Source organism: Suricata suricatta, chromosome 14 (genome assembly GCF_006229205.1).
Source record: "Suricata suricatta isolate VVHF042 chromosome 14, meerkat_22Aug2017_6uvM2_HiC, whole genome shotgun sequence".
Classification (NCBI taxonomy): domain Eukaryota; kingdom Metazoa; phylum Chordata; class Mammalia; order Carnivora; family Herpestidae; genus Suricata; species Suricata suricatta.
Genome location: NC_043713.1, coordinates 64,473,885 through 64,486,749, shown reverse-complemented (window position 1 = coordinate 64,486,749; position 12,865 = coordinate 64,473,885). Strand labels below are relative to the sequence as shown.

At 51.6% G+C, this 12,865-nt stretch overlaps 1 protein-coding gene across 1 annotated transcript in view; it reads right to left on the bottom strand.

Moving 5' to 3' along the window:
* Positions 1-12,865, bottom strand: part of MYO18B (myosin XVIIIB) — a 258,552-nt gene that overhangs the window by 69,771 nt on the left and 175,916 nt on the right. The window contains exons 35-39 of the mRNA XM_029922290.1: positions 11,102-11,215; positions 9,682-9,798; positions 7,170-7,253; positions 5,712-5,849; positions 2,533-2,718 (exon numbers count right to left, since the gene is read on the bottom strand). Of these exons, the coding sequence (XP_029778150.1) occupies positions 2,533-2,718; positions 5,712-5,849; positions 7,170-7,253; positions 9,682-9,798; positions 11,102-11,215 (639 nt within the window). The remainder of the gene's footprint in view (positions 1-2,532; positions 2,719-5,711; positions 5,850-7,169; positions 7,254-9,681; positions 9,799-11,101; positions 11,216-12,865) is intronic.

Below are 12,865 nucleotides of genomic sequence, written 5' to 3'. Positions count from 1 at the left end.
ATGCCCTCCTTTCTCGTGGTGACTGGAGGGTGGCCCCCGAAACCCAAAAAGCCTCCCAGAAGCTGTCAATGTGACCCTATTTGAAAAAGTGTCTTTATTTATATAATTAAGGTAAGGATCTCAGGACAAAATCCACCTGATAAAAGCCACTTAGAGGCGTCCTTCTAAGAACAAGGCAGAAAGGTATTTGAGACGCATATCCGTGGAGAAGGCCAATACTGGAGAGGCGTGGCCACAAGCCCAGGAATGCCCGGAGCCACCAGAATTTGGAAGGATAGAGAAGGATTCTCCCCAACAGCCTTCAGTGGGAGTGTGGTGCTGCCAACACCTTCATCTCAGACTTTTGACTTTGGGATGGTAGGAGAATAAATTTCTGTTGTTTGAAGCTGAGTTTTTGGTACTTTGTTAAGGCAGCCCTAGAAAATACATCATCCAACTACAGACACACCGAAACAGAGGGAAGAATTCAATCTTGGTAAATTTCTGTAGCATCTTGCAGTCAAAAAGCAGAGAACCATACAGGTCTCGTTTCAGCAAACACACAAGCATTGTGTTTACAGTTTTTGTTGTTGTTTTATTTTGGTTCCTATATTGGGAGGGGGATGCACTATAATCTTTTCAATATTTTAGGGCCTTTAAAGATCTGAAGGTAGGATGCCTGAGTGGCTCAGTCGATTAAGCATCCAACTTCAACTCAGGTCATGATCTCACAGTTCGTGGTTTTGAGCCCCACATCGGGCTCACTGCTGTCAGCCTGTCAGCTCAGAGCCTGGAGCCTGCTTCCGATTCTGTGTCTCCCTCTCCCTCTGGCCCTTCCCTGCTTGCACTGTCTCTCTCAAAAATAAATAAGCGTTAAAAAAAATTTTTTTTTAATCTTAAGCTGTCCCTGGAAATGGGGATAGGGAAAGGAAAATGAGAAGGGAAGGAGGGAAAGGAGACTAGCGGAGCAGGAGAGCAAAGAGAAGCGGAGACAGCCTCTATTTGATCTGGCGGGCACGCCCGGGCGTCTGGCCGGTTAAAGAAGACATCAGAGGAGACGGGCTGGGAGGTTCTCTCGCTCTCGGCCAGAGCTGGAAGGAGGGGGACTCAGCTGCATGAGAAGCAGGGTGAATGAGGAAGTCATTCTGTCAGCTGGAGGAAAGAGCCTTTCTTTCTCCCTGGTCATGGGAGGTGGGGACACCGCCAGTCTCGGGCCTTGGGCTTTGTCCGGGAACCCGGGGTCAGTTCAGAGCCTCACCTCCCCCCACACAACAGCCCGACTGATGGCTTGTCAAGGGCAAAGCTGACGAGAGTGACACTGGCCGTGGCAGGCAGTGGCCTGAGAAATATACTTGCTGCAGGCGGATGCGTTGGTGAGACCTGTCACAAAACCAGAATGGATGGGGCGGGAAGGAGATAAAGACTGTAATTTAGGGACCTTCTGGCCAAGCCTTGGCGGGGGGCGGGGGGGCTGTCTCAGTGAAGGCTCCATGGTGGCAGGCGGGATGTCTCCCGGGTCACAGAAGTGGAAACCTAGAGTCTTAGGGACATCGGACCTCATGGAGAAAAAGAGAGACCTGCTCTCTCAGACACTGTGTGGTGCCTGCAGGGAACCAGCCCCAGAACAATACAGGGCATGATGGGAGAAACCTTCTCATTGGGTAGGAAACAAATTTTTTTATCATTTTCCCCCTTTTTTCTCCCTATGAAATTTAGTAAGATGCCAAACTCTACATTTTATTTTTTTATGTTTTTATTATTTTACCTACTTCCTTTTTTTTTTTCAGTCAGGATAGGAAATACATTTTTAAATGTTGCTTGGATCACACCAGGGAGCAAAGCACGGCTTAGTCAATAAAAACAGACTACAGAGTTGAACAGGCCTGCGTTCAAATTCCTACTACTGTGTGTATAGCCTTGAGCAAGTGAATGTACCACTCTGAGCCTCCGTTTGGCATGCTGATGGCCCCTTGCCTCAGTTTCCCCAGCTGGAAAGTGGAGATAGGAACAGTACCTACCTGGAAGTACTTTTATCTTCGTTGTGGCTGCTATTAGCCCAGAAACAGCTCTGACAGTTCCTAGGTGTGACCTTAGACTAGCTGTCTCACCCCTTTGAAGCCTCAGTTTCCTCATTTGTAAAATGGGGATAATAACTCTGACCTCTCAGGGTTGTTATGAGGATTTTATGATAAGGATGTGAAGACTTGATGCAAGAAAAGCATTTAATCAATGTTGATTCCGTCCCCTTTCCACCAGCTGCCCTGCCTTTGGAGTGGAATGTGTGAGGCAGGAAAAGAAAGGCCGGCATCTGAAATGTGCACATGCCGGGCTGCCCATCCGGCAGCAGAGAATGCCATTGGCTCACTTTGGGCCGTCCCCAGAGTCTGCAGCCAATGGCAGCGTCGACCCTCTGCCCATCCACTTCTGGTGTCTCCCTGCTTCCCAAAGGCCCCAGAGACCTGTCCCGGAGGCTCGGAGGCTCCCACGCAGAAGGCGGTTGGGCATCCCGCACCTGAAACCCTCCCTCCCGTGCCAGCCAGCGTCGGCACTCACCAGCTCCATGCACCTGCGGCTGGCCTCCGCCTCCCGCTGCACCAGCTCTTCCATGTCCACCTTTAGCTCCTCCAGGCGCCGCTGGTAATACTGGCTGCTCTCTCGCTGCTGGGACTCGGACTTGGCCGCCTGCGTCAACTCCTCGCCCATCTTAATCAGGCTGTCCCGAAGCCGGACCACCAGGACCTAGAGGCGGGCCGGGGAACGCACACCATGAAGTCAGAGGCCAGGGGCCCGAGGCAGGGTCCTCCAGGGAGAGAAATCCTTTGCTGAGTCTCCCTGAACTTGTGTAAGGTAATCAGGACGATCATCCTGAGGTTTGAGAGCTGATTTTAAAAACTTAGCAAATGAAGGGCACGTGGGTGGCTCAGCTAATTGAGGGATGGATTTTCGACTACTCAGGTCATGGGATCCTCTTTCTCCCTCTTGCTTGTGCTCTCTCTCAAAATAAATAAACTTAATTAAAAAAAAACCTAGCAAATGACCATTGCTATTCAGAGAGGCAGCCTAGCATACAGCTGAGCACCCTGGCTTTGAATATGCCCTAAATTCAACCCCCCCCACCTCTTCCTGGCTGTGTGACCTTGGGTAGGTTGTTTAACCTCTCTGAGAGACAGAGATGATGACAGTATTTATTTCCCAGGGATCGTGTTGGACTTGGAAACATTAAGTTCTGCAGAGGTTTAGTTCACTGCCTGGCACACAGAACATTCTAGATAAGGGTTGGGAATCGTTAATATTTGCAGCAGCTCCCATGATTTTACGAAGATGTGCAGTGGGGAGAACGCTACTCTCTGGGAATCAAAACCCCTTCCCCAGTATGGACCTTGGTTTCCAATTTGAACAGTGAGGAGGTTTTGACCAGCTAACCTCTGCTGAGCCTCAGCTCTAATGCTTTATGGCATTTTTCCTTTTCCAAGGGGAAAAGCCAAGAGGACACAATGAAACAATAGAGGGGAGAGAGCTGTGGGAGTCACCGGTGCTACAGAAAACAAACCCAAGGGCCGTTCTGCAGAATTCATTAGTTGGCCAACCAGCCTGCAGCCAATCGATTCTGATGGGCAAATACTCAAGTGTTGACCTAAAACAGAGCCCACATGAATATTTCAGGCCCTTCCGCAGGACTCTGAGCCCCTCTCCAGATCTGAGACTGAATCATGTTTTAGAAGAAAAGCTTTACAATTCAATTGCCCTTCGCCTTTCAAATGGAGTTTAGTAACAATTTCAAAGGGCAGCGTGGGGGGTGGAAGGAGGGGAGGTTAAAAGGAAGAAGAGTCTTTCTCCAAAGGTGTCCCTAAGGCCTGGAATTCTACTAAATTCAAGTCACAACAGCAGAAGGGGAAAGAGAATTTGGATACAGAATATGCCACATAAAGGGTTTTTTTAACGTAATTTTCTTTTCTTTTCTGCCATCCCTTGACTCTCCTCAATTCAAGCAAAGGGATATAGCTCCACGTTATATAGACTTAAAATGGGGGAGACCCAAGTTCCCTGGTGATCTGCAGAGACAATTATGCCTCTAGGGGCCCCTTGAGCAGTTCCGAGAAGCTCTGAGGGTCAAGGCTAAGAAGGATCGAAGAAGGATCGTTCTCTGTTCTTCATAGATTGCACGCAGCCACCTTCTTCTTTATTTTTATAGTATATTGTCAAGTAGGTTTCCATATAACACCCAGTGCTCATCCGCACAAGTGCTCCCCTCCAATCCCATCACCCCCTTTCTCCTTCCCCCTCCCACATCAGCCTTCAGTTTGTTCTCAGTATTCACGAGTCTCTCATGATTTGCCTCCTGCCCTCGCCCCAACTCTTTTTCCCCTCTTTCCCCTTCCCATGGTCCCCTGTTAGGTTTCTCCTGTCAGACATTTGAGTGCAAACATATGGTATCTGTCCTTCTCCGCCTGACTTTGATGTCCATCCATGCTGCACAAATGGCCAGATTTCATTCCCTCTCATTGCCATGTAGTACTCCATCGTATAGATAAACCACATCTTCTTGATCCACTCATCAGGTGATGGACATTTAGGCTCTTTCCATGTTTTGGCTATTGTAGAAAGTGCCGCTATGAACATTGGGGTACATGTGCCCCTATGCATCCGCACTCCTGTATCCCTTGGGTAGATCCCTAGCAGTGCTATTGCTTGGTCGTAGCACACAGCTTCTTAGAGACAAGTGCCCAACAGGGGACTGGGAGGATGGCTCCAAGTGAGGGACGCAGCCTCGAGCTTCCAGGTGGGCCACCCTCCAGTGGTGAAGCCAGTGGACTGCAGAGAAATCACAGCCTCGGACGGGGGGAGAGTGAAGATCCCAGGTCAGTCTACTCCCGTCACTGGTCCCAAATGGCTTTATCTTGAACAGGTCACTTGACCTCTCTGCAGAGACCTTGTAGTTCATTCGGTGAGGCCTGTCCTCCCTGCCCTACGGGGCTGCAGCGAACATCCGGGGGGAGTGGCTAACAGCTTTGACAGTGGTGACATCCATGTCACTGGCCTGCAAGGCTCCATGTGATGTAGTCATTGAACCTCACCGCAGCCCATCCATGTCTGACCTGCCCTGCTCAAGGCCCAGCATCCATGTCACCTCCTCCTTGAGTCCTCCCTGATGCCGCAGCTCAGAAGGACCTCCTTTGCCCCCTACACCTCACAGCTCTCTGTCCCTATTATGGGTATTTATATACATATTTTACCCAAACCTCCATGTTTATGGAAAGCAGAATCAGCTTTGCACATCTGTCTTTCATGTGCCCAGAACAGAGCCTGGTATGCACTAAGTGCAAAATAAATTCCTGCTCCAAGTGAGGGTTGGGTACTATGTGCATGAGTGGGCAGACGGAGGTGGGCAGGACTGGATAGACAGAGGGGTCAAGGTCTGAAGAAATGGGAAGAACAGAGGAAGAGAAGAATGGAGAAAGGAAGGAAGAAAAGACAGGAGGGTGACAGATGGAATGACGGCATACGGATGTGGCACACAGAGGTGGGCAGGCTAGATGGGTAGCTGTCTGCGGGACCATGTGGTTGAAGGCAGGCCAAAAGGAGGGAGCAGGGGAAGAAACACAGATGAGAGATGGGTAACAAATATGGAACCAGAGAAAGGCATGAGTGGATGGGAGAATGGTCAGAGGACGGACAGAGCTGACACAGAGGCCCCACTGCTCTAGGCCTGAGCACTATTTACACACACATACCTCGAATCTCTTGATCTGCACTTTCTGGAATTCCGTCTTGTTCTCCAGGTCACAGATGACCGCCTCCTGCCTGCTGACAATGGCTCGATCCACGGTGGACTGTTCCAAGTACTCGATGTGCATCTGAGCCACCTGCAGCTGGGGACAAACCCAGGAGGTCCGTTAGTCACCTGCTGGTCCTGGGTCCCAGAACCGAGCCACACGCCAGACTCAGCCCCAGGCCCATTCCCACGACCTGCTTCTTGGCTCTGGTGATACGTGTTAAAGGCACGAGCACGAACTGCCGACTCCCTCAGGCCAGACTCTGCCCCTCAGACCCTCAGACCCTGCCCCTGCGTCCCAGATGCTGGAGGTGCTGCTCCTGTGTGTTCCACATCCGACACAGGACTCAGCACTTCACTCGCCTCCTCTCCTTGCTCTGCTAAGGGGGCAGGGCCCCGTGTGAGCCCTGAGCTTCAGCACCCAAGGACACAACCCAAAGTGGGCTTGGGAGCCAAGCATATATTATCAGAGTTCAAAGCCAGCTCTGCCACTTTCCAGCCGGATGCTCCTGGGCAGGCCAGGCCCTTCCATGAGCCCTTCCTTCCTTCCTTCCTTCCTTCCTTTCTTTCTTCTTTTCCTTTTCCTTTTTCTTTTTCTTTCTTCCTTCCTCCCTCCCTTCCTCCTTCCCTTCTTGTCTTTTTTTTCTTTCTCTCTCTCTTTCTCTCTTCCTTCTTTCCTCCCTTCCTCCCTTTCTTTCTCTTTCTGTTTCTTCCTTCCTTCCTTTCTTTCTTCTTCTTCTTTCTTTCTTTCTCTTTTTTTTCCTTCCTCCCTCCCTCCCTCCCTCCCTTCCTCCCTTCCTTCCTTCCTCTTTTGTCTTGAGGATTGAAACTGATTAGCCCTTGGTGTATAATAAGTACCCAACAGATGCCTAGTGCTGCTATTATTCTTGTCATACTTGGTATTACTCATGCCCATGGACATTTGCTTGGGGCTCTGTCATTTTGGCAAAAACTCTAAACAGGCACATGCGACAGTCCTTGGAAGGGCTTTGAGAACTGCATGGATGATAGCAGCCCACTAGCTAAGGAGTGAAATTCAGGGGTGTTTGGAGGGACCATGGCTTCAAAGGAAGATTTCACAAAGGACGGCTATCCGGTCTGGCACAGACCATTGCTTTCTCCTTGGAACCATTTCTCAGAGGGAGAAACTCTTGCACCAAAAGGCTGATGAGTTTCACTGCACAGGGCGTCTTTGCATGCTGAACTGGCGTGAGCAATCAGTGTGTGTGTGTGTGTGTGTGTGTGTGTGTGTGTGTGTGTGTCTGCTGGGATCATTCTCAACTCATTGGGTGTACAACTGAAGTTGAGTGAATGGATGAATGGATGAATGAGTGACAGTTTCCAGGACCAAAACTGGGAGGTCCCAGAGGGCACCCTTCCTTTCGTCCCTGACACTGTGGCAGCTCTGAGCACGTACTTGCTCTTGAAGTTTGTGCTTCTCCTTCTTGGCTTCCTCCAGCTGCTGCTGTAGTTCTTGGATCTGCCCAATGTCAGTAGCAGACTGGTGAGACAAAAAAAAAAGTCACGTTGAGACTTTTCTGGGTCACCACTGCCGGAAACCCCTTCTCCCCACCCGCAGATGTCCAAGGCTCTCAGGACCTCTGTGACAGGGGCTCTGCTCACGTTCTTCCGACATTGGTTGTCTCCATGTCCGCTACATCGCTCCCATTACATAAGCCCGTGGCTTTGCTCGGCTGCCCGGGATGCTGTTACACACCCGTGAGAGCTGGCCCAGAAACTGAGGGAAGAGAACTCCTGGGTGTCAGGTGACTGGGATTCTAGACTTGGCCTTCCTGGCCTTTCTGCATCTCAGTATCCCCATCTGTAAAATGGGCTGATAATCTCGGCTTAGCACCTTCACACAGGGTTTGTTCAGACATTAAAGGAGGCAATGGAGACTATAAGGGTCCTTTAAAAAAAGTAGAACCAGGGGCTCAGTCAGTGAAGCGTCCAACTTTGGCTCAGGTCATGATCTTGCGGTTTGTGAGTTAGAGCCCCACATCAGGCTCCGTGCTAACAGCTCAGAGCCTGGAGCCTGCTTCAGATTCTGTGTCTCCTCTCTCTGCCCCTCTCCTGCTCATGCTCTCTCTCTCTCTCTGTCTCTCAATAATAAATAAACATTAAAAATTTTTTTAAAGTAGAACCAAACTGTGAGGCCTGATTATCTCCCAAGAGAGGGATTCCAGGGGGAAGGCAAGCCCCTTATGTAAATTCTCTGTAATGTGCATAAGGATACACTGTAAGTGATCAGAGGAAGAATTTCCCTTCTGACCCCAAACAGGCGTGATTCACAAAGGCAGAGATGTCACAGGCCATTTTTGTGATGGCTGTTCTAATGCAATGACAGACATAACTGGTTGTTTTTGTTATCATCATTCCTTGTTTAGGAGAAACCCCCACAGACCCCATCTTGGTAGGATGCACCTGAAGTCTGGGAGGCGCTGTACCGTGGATCCACTCTAGGATACCGTGTGGGGAAGACGCTTATTACTCCTGGAGGGAGCCATCCCCACCCCCTTATGCAGATCAGAAACCTGCCAGGGATCCCATCCCTCATCTGTCAGCCCCACCCCCAAGCCTCTGCCATGCCCCAGCCTGCCACTGTGCCTCCGGATTGTCCCCTGGGTCCCCTGGGTCCATCTGTTCGCCCACGTCCACTCCACCTCCCCAGTACAAGCCGGCCACAGTTTTCACTCATTCACCAGCTGTTTACTGGGTGTCCTGCTCCACACCAGGCACCCTTTCTAGACTCCTGGACCCTGTGCAGGATAAGACAAGAGCATCCGGGCATAGCATCCTGACTCATCCTCTCCCTCCTGCTCCTGCCCCTAAAAAAGACTTGCCAGTATTCCCATCACACATAAAATAAAATCCAAACTCTTCTCGGCCCACAAGCTGCTGATCTGGCCCTGCCCTCGGGGCCTCGCCAAGCTCATCTTGAGCCACACTCCCCCGGCCGGCCTCCTGCCAGGCTCTCAGGTACTGTCCCAGCCCTTTGCATATGCTGTTCCTTCTGCCTGGAACATTTCCACACCCCCCACAATCCCTTTCAACCTTGTTCAGGAGGGCCACCTCCTCAGGTCAGGGCCCTGACCTCCAACCTACGTCAAGAGTTCCAGAACCATGTTCATTTCCTTTCTGGACCCTCAGCTCAGTTTGCAAACATCGCCTCTGTTCTGGATGATTCTGTGAGAAGGTCTGCCCAGCCCACAAAACTTGGAGCCGTGTGAACGCAGGAATGGGATGTGCTTTCGCTCAACATGGGAGGGGGGCAGAGTAAGTATTAGATAAGCGAGCGGATATACAAGTAGACGTACGGGGAGGTAGATGAGTAGGTGGATGAGTGGACGGGGAATGCATGGGCAGCTGGGTGGAGGGAGGGAGGGAGGGATGGACAGCTGAGTGGCTGGGTGGGTGGGTGGACAGATGGGTGGGTACACAGGTGGATAGAAATGGGCATAGGTGGTTGGGTGATAAATGGGTAAGTGGGCGGATGGAAGGATGGATAGGTGAGTGGCTAGATGGGTGGGTGGATGGTGCACCAATGAGGGGGTAAGTGGGTGAGTGGATGGGTAGATGGGTGGATAAAAATGAGGATAAGTGGATGGGTGGACCAGTGAGCAGATGAATGGTGGACAGATGAATATTTCAATGGGTAGATAAGAAGAGTATGTGGGTGGGTAGATGTGTAGATAGATGTATAAATAAATCAAACCTTCTGGGTGGAGATGCAGTAATGCATGCCCATCCGAGGGTGACATTCTCTCTATCGGGACCCATGAAATGTCACAATCCTCACTTATCATTGTGGCATTTATCCCTCCGAGGTCCTCAGACCAGAGAGGAGCGGCCCAGCCACAGCCCCCTCGGAACGTCTCCCACCTACCCGGCCCACGGCCACCAAGCCTCCTTCCACTTTCCATCGTTACCTGAGCAATGAGGTCCTTGTGCTTCTGCATGAGGTCGTTCAGGTCGTCCTGGTCCTCATCGATGCGCTTTAGCAGGTCCGCCCTCTCGAACTGCAGCCGGTATAGCTGCTCATCCACCTGGGCGGGGGAGCAGGACAGTGGTGGGTGGGTGGGGGGAGAGGGCGGGAGGGGACCGCAGGGGCCTGACAAAGAGCAAAGGGGAGCTCGCCTGTGAGTGCACCAGAGGAGTGACCATCTACCTGGGAGGTTGGCCATGGGTGTGTCAGTGACAGCTCTGCATGTGTGTGTGTGTGCACGTGTGTGTGTAACGGGGCATGCAGGTGGCTGTGTGAGTGGCTACGTGTCTGTGTAAGCACACGTGGGTTTATGTTATGTCCATTTTCAGTGTGCCTGGGACACACGTGTGGGTGCAGACCCCTGTCATCTCCGTGAGGACCGGGACTTTGTTCTGTTCACAGATACCTTCCCGGCACACGGCCTGCATACAGCAGGTGAACTGTAAATAGGTAACTGGGTGGATGGACAAAATTAGATGCATAATTTACCTATGAGGGCATTTATTTTGTAAGTGTGTCTGGTAATTTTGCAGGTGAGTGTGTACATCCCTGTGTGTGTGTGTCTGTGTGTGTGAATGTTTTGGGCAAGTTCCCATTAATCTGGTCCCAGCAAAATCTGGAACAAAGGATCCAACGGGGATCTTGAGATGAGCTTTTGCCTATGAATCTGTGGCTATGCCTAAACTCCAGGATTTTAGATGCGGGGTACAAACTTAAGTCAACCTTGGACACACAGACAGGGGACTTAGAAATGCACACCCAATTTTCACCAATACATTAGATTCCTAATAAATGTTCGTTTCCCCCATTCGGTAGTGAGCACATAGTAGGTTCATAATAGATGGCTGGGTGACTTATAGGAGTGAGCTGAGCCTAAGAGGGCCCATGAGGGATGCCTGTATCTCCACTTGTAAGAATGAATATGCAGTAACCCAACCGTGATGCCCAAATCCCAGGTTATGGTGGGGAGCACACAGTAGGACAACTAGTGCCTGGAGACCACTCACCTGGCAAGCACACTATGGACACACCACAGACTGTTTTGTTCCACTTAGAGTGCTGAGCAAACAAAAGGCTCATATGGAATGCATCCCCAAGGTGCTGAGCACACATTAGGTCTACAACACGTTTCCTTGCCTACCTTCATAGAGAGGAACACATAGTTGATCCCCACATATGCCCTTATAGCCTTCACAAGGCTCAGCTCTTAGCAGGATGCCTGTACTCTCAGAATGTTGACCCAGCAAGGCTGCAGTAAGTGCCCCCGGCCCCCCTTGCAGTGCTGGGTACACAGAGGCCCCATGCTGGTGCCCAGAGCCCTACGCTGGCCCCGGGGCCCCACAACTCCCAGGAGAGGTGGGTACCAGGCTCTTATTCCGGGTCATGCTCTCCAGCTCGCTGTGCATGCTCTCCAGGTCCGCAGTCAGCGCCTTCTGGGTCTTGAGAGCGTCCTCACACTTGGCCTCACTCTGCTCCAGCTGCACCAGGCCGAGGCGGGGGGGGGGGGGGCGGGGGGGGAGAAGGAGAGAGAAGAGCCCGTGACACTACCTCCTTGAGTGCCCTTCCCCTCCAGCCCGGCCCAGCCCCTCTCGGGTGGCGGAATAATGTACGGATGACCCTCCTGTTTTCACGGCTATTCATCAACCCACAACGAGGGGAAGCGAACCTGTTTGTACCCGAGGTGGCTGCAGGCTCGGAGATACTCAAAATGGACTGGACGCTGTCCCATGAAATCAGGCTAGGCCACTTTTCAGAGCCAGTAGCTGGCCCCAGGTCTGCTCCGCAAATGTTTGCTGACACTCGCTTAGTGTAGGCATGGAGCAGTCAGCCTGGCCCCTGGCCCCCCACCCCGCCCCATGAGGGAGACAGGCAGCGATGGCCTCCCTGAGGAGCACAGGAGGGAAGGCATGGAGATACTGGGAACACAGGATGGAATCAGGGAAGGCCTCCTGGAGGAGGTACTCAAAAGTCAGCAGGAATTTGTCAAGTAGAGGTTTCTTAACCAGGTTTCAGAATCGTAAACCCCCTTTAAATGGTATGTAAACTATTGGCCATGTACGCATTTTTCTTGGGTTCTTGAAGGTTAAGAGCCACTGACCTAAACAAAGTTTCTCTTTTTCACCCTTTTCTTACCTGATGTTCACCCATCCACACATAGGCCTCCTATCTTAGCAAAGTGAGGCCATCAAATAGATACAATTATCTTTCATGGCCCCAGAGGACAGACGTTCCCTGCTGGAGAAAAACACATCCGGGCACAAAACCTAAGTCCATTCTGCACCTGGCAGTTTCCCCTGGATGTCCGAACCCTAGAATCTCTGAGCAGAGAGCATGCTCAGAGACTCCTAAGCAAAACACTCAGGGCTCAGAGAGGGACAGTGCCTTGCCTGAGGTCACACAGCTGCACGGAGGGAAGAGGCCACTTGTAGTGTCCAGACCAGCAGGTCTGCTCACTCCCAGGCCACTGCCCCTCCCAACAGCCAATAATATTAAGGTTCGTGCTCACAAGACAGAAGAAAAAGCAAGCTGGAGTGTCTGTGAAGTGACCTGCAGACAATCTCTGATCCCCGAGGCCACCGGGTAAGTGCAGGGGCCCCTTGATCTGTGAAAGGACAACCATCAAACAAGGTGGAGACCACCCCAGGACAACGGGCAGAGCCCCCCTGAGAGCATTTTTATCCCTTCCAAAGTGCGCAGAGAATGTCTTCCTCAGAGTATCGGGAGCCCAGCCCGGATGTTAGAATAAGGGTAACATCAGTGGAAGGCGGGAAATATGGAGGTCACCAGGACCCTTGTCTCCAGTCAAGTGCCCCGGGGAAAAGGTGTTACTTCCATTTTCCCTTGTAACCTTCAGCTTAGATCTGCGAGGTGGGCACCACTATTATCCCATTACACACATGGGGAAATCGAGGCCCTAGCTTTTCTCACACTGGCACCTCTAGTTCCGGCCCCACCCCACTGCCAGCAGCCACCATCCACAAAACTCCCATGTTCCCAGACCCCAGGAACAATGTATTCCTGCAGTGGCCTCCGCGCGAGAGCAGCCCATTTCCCTGAGGGGCAGGGGCGGCTGAGGCACACGGGGTGTGACGAGGGCGAGAGGCGGTACCAGCACTGTTAGAGCATCA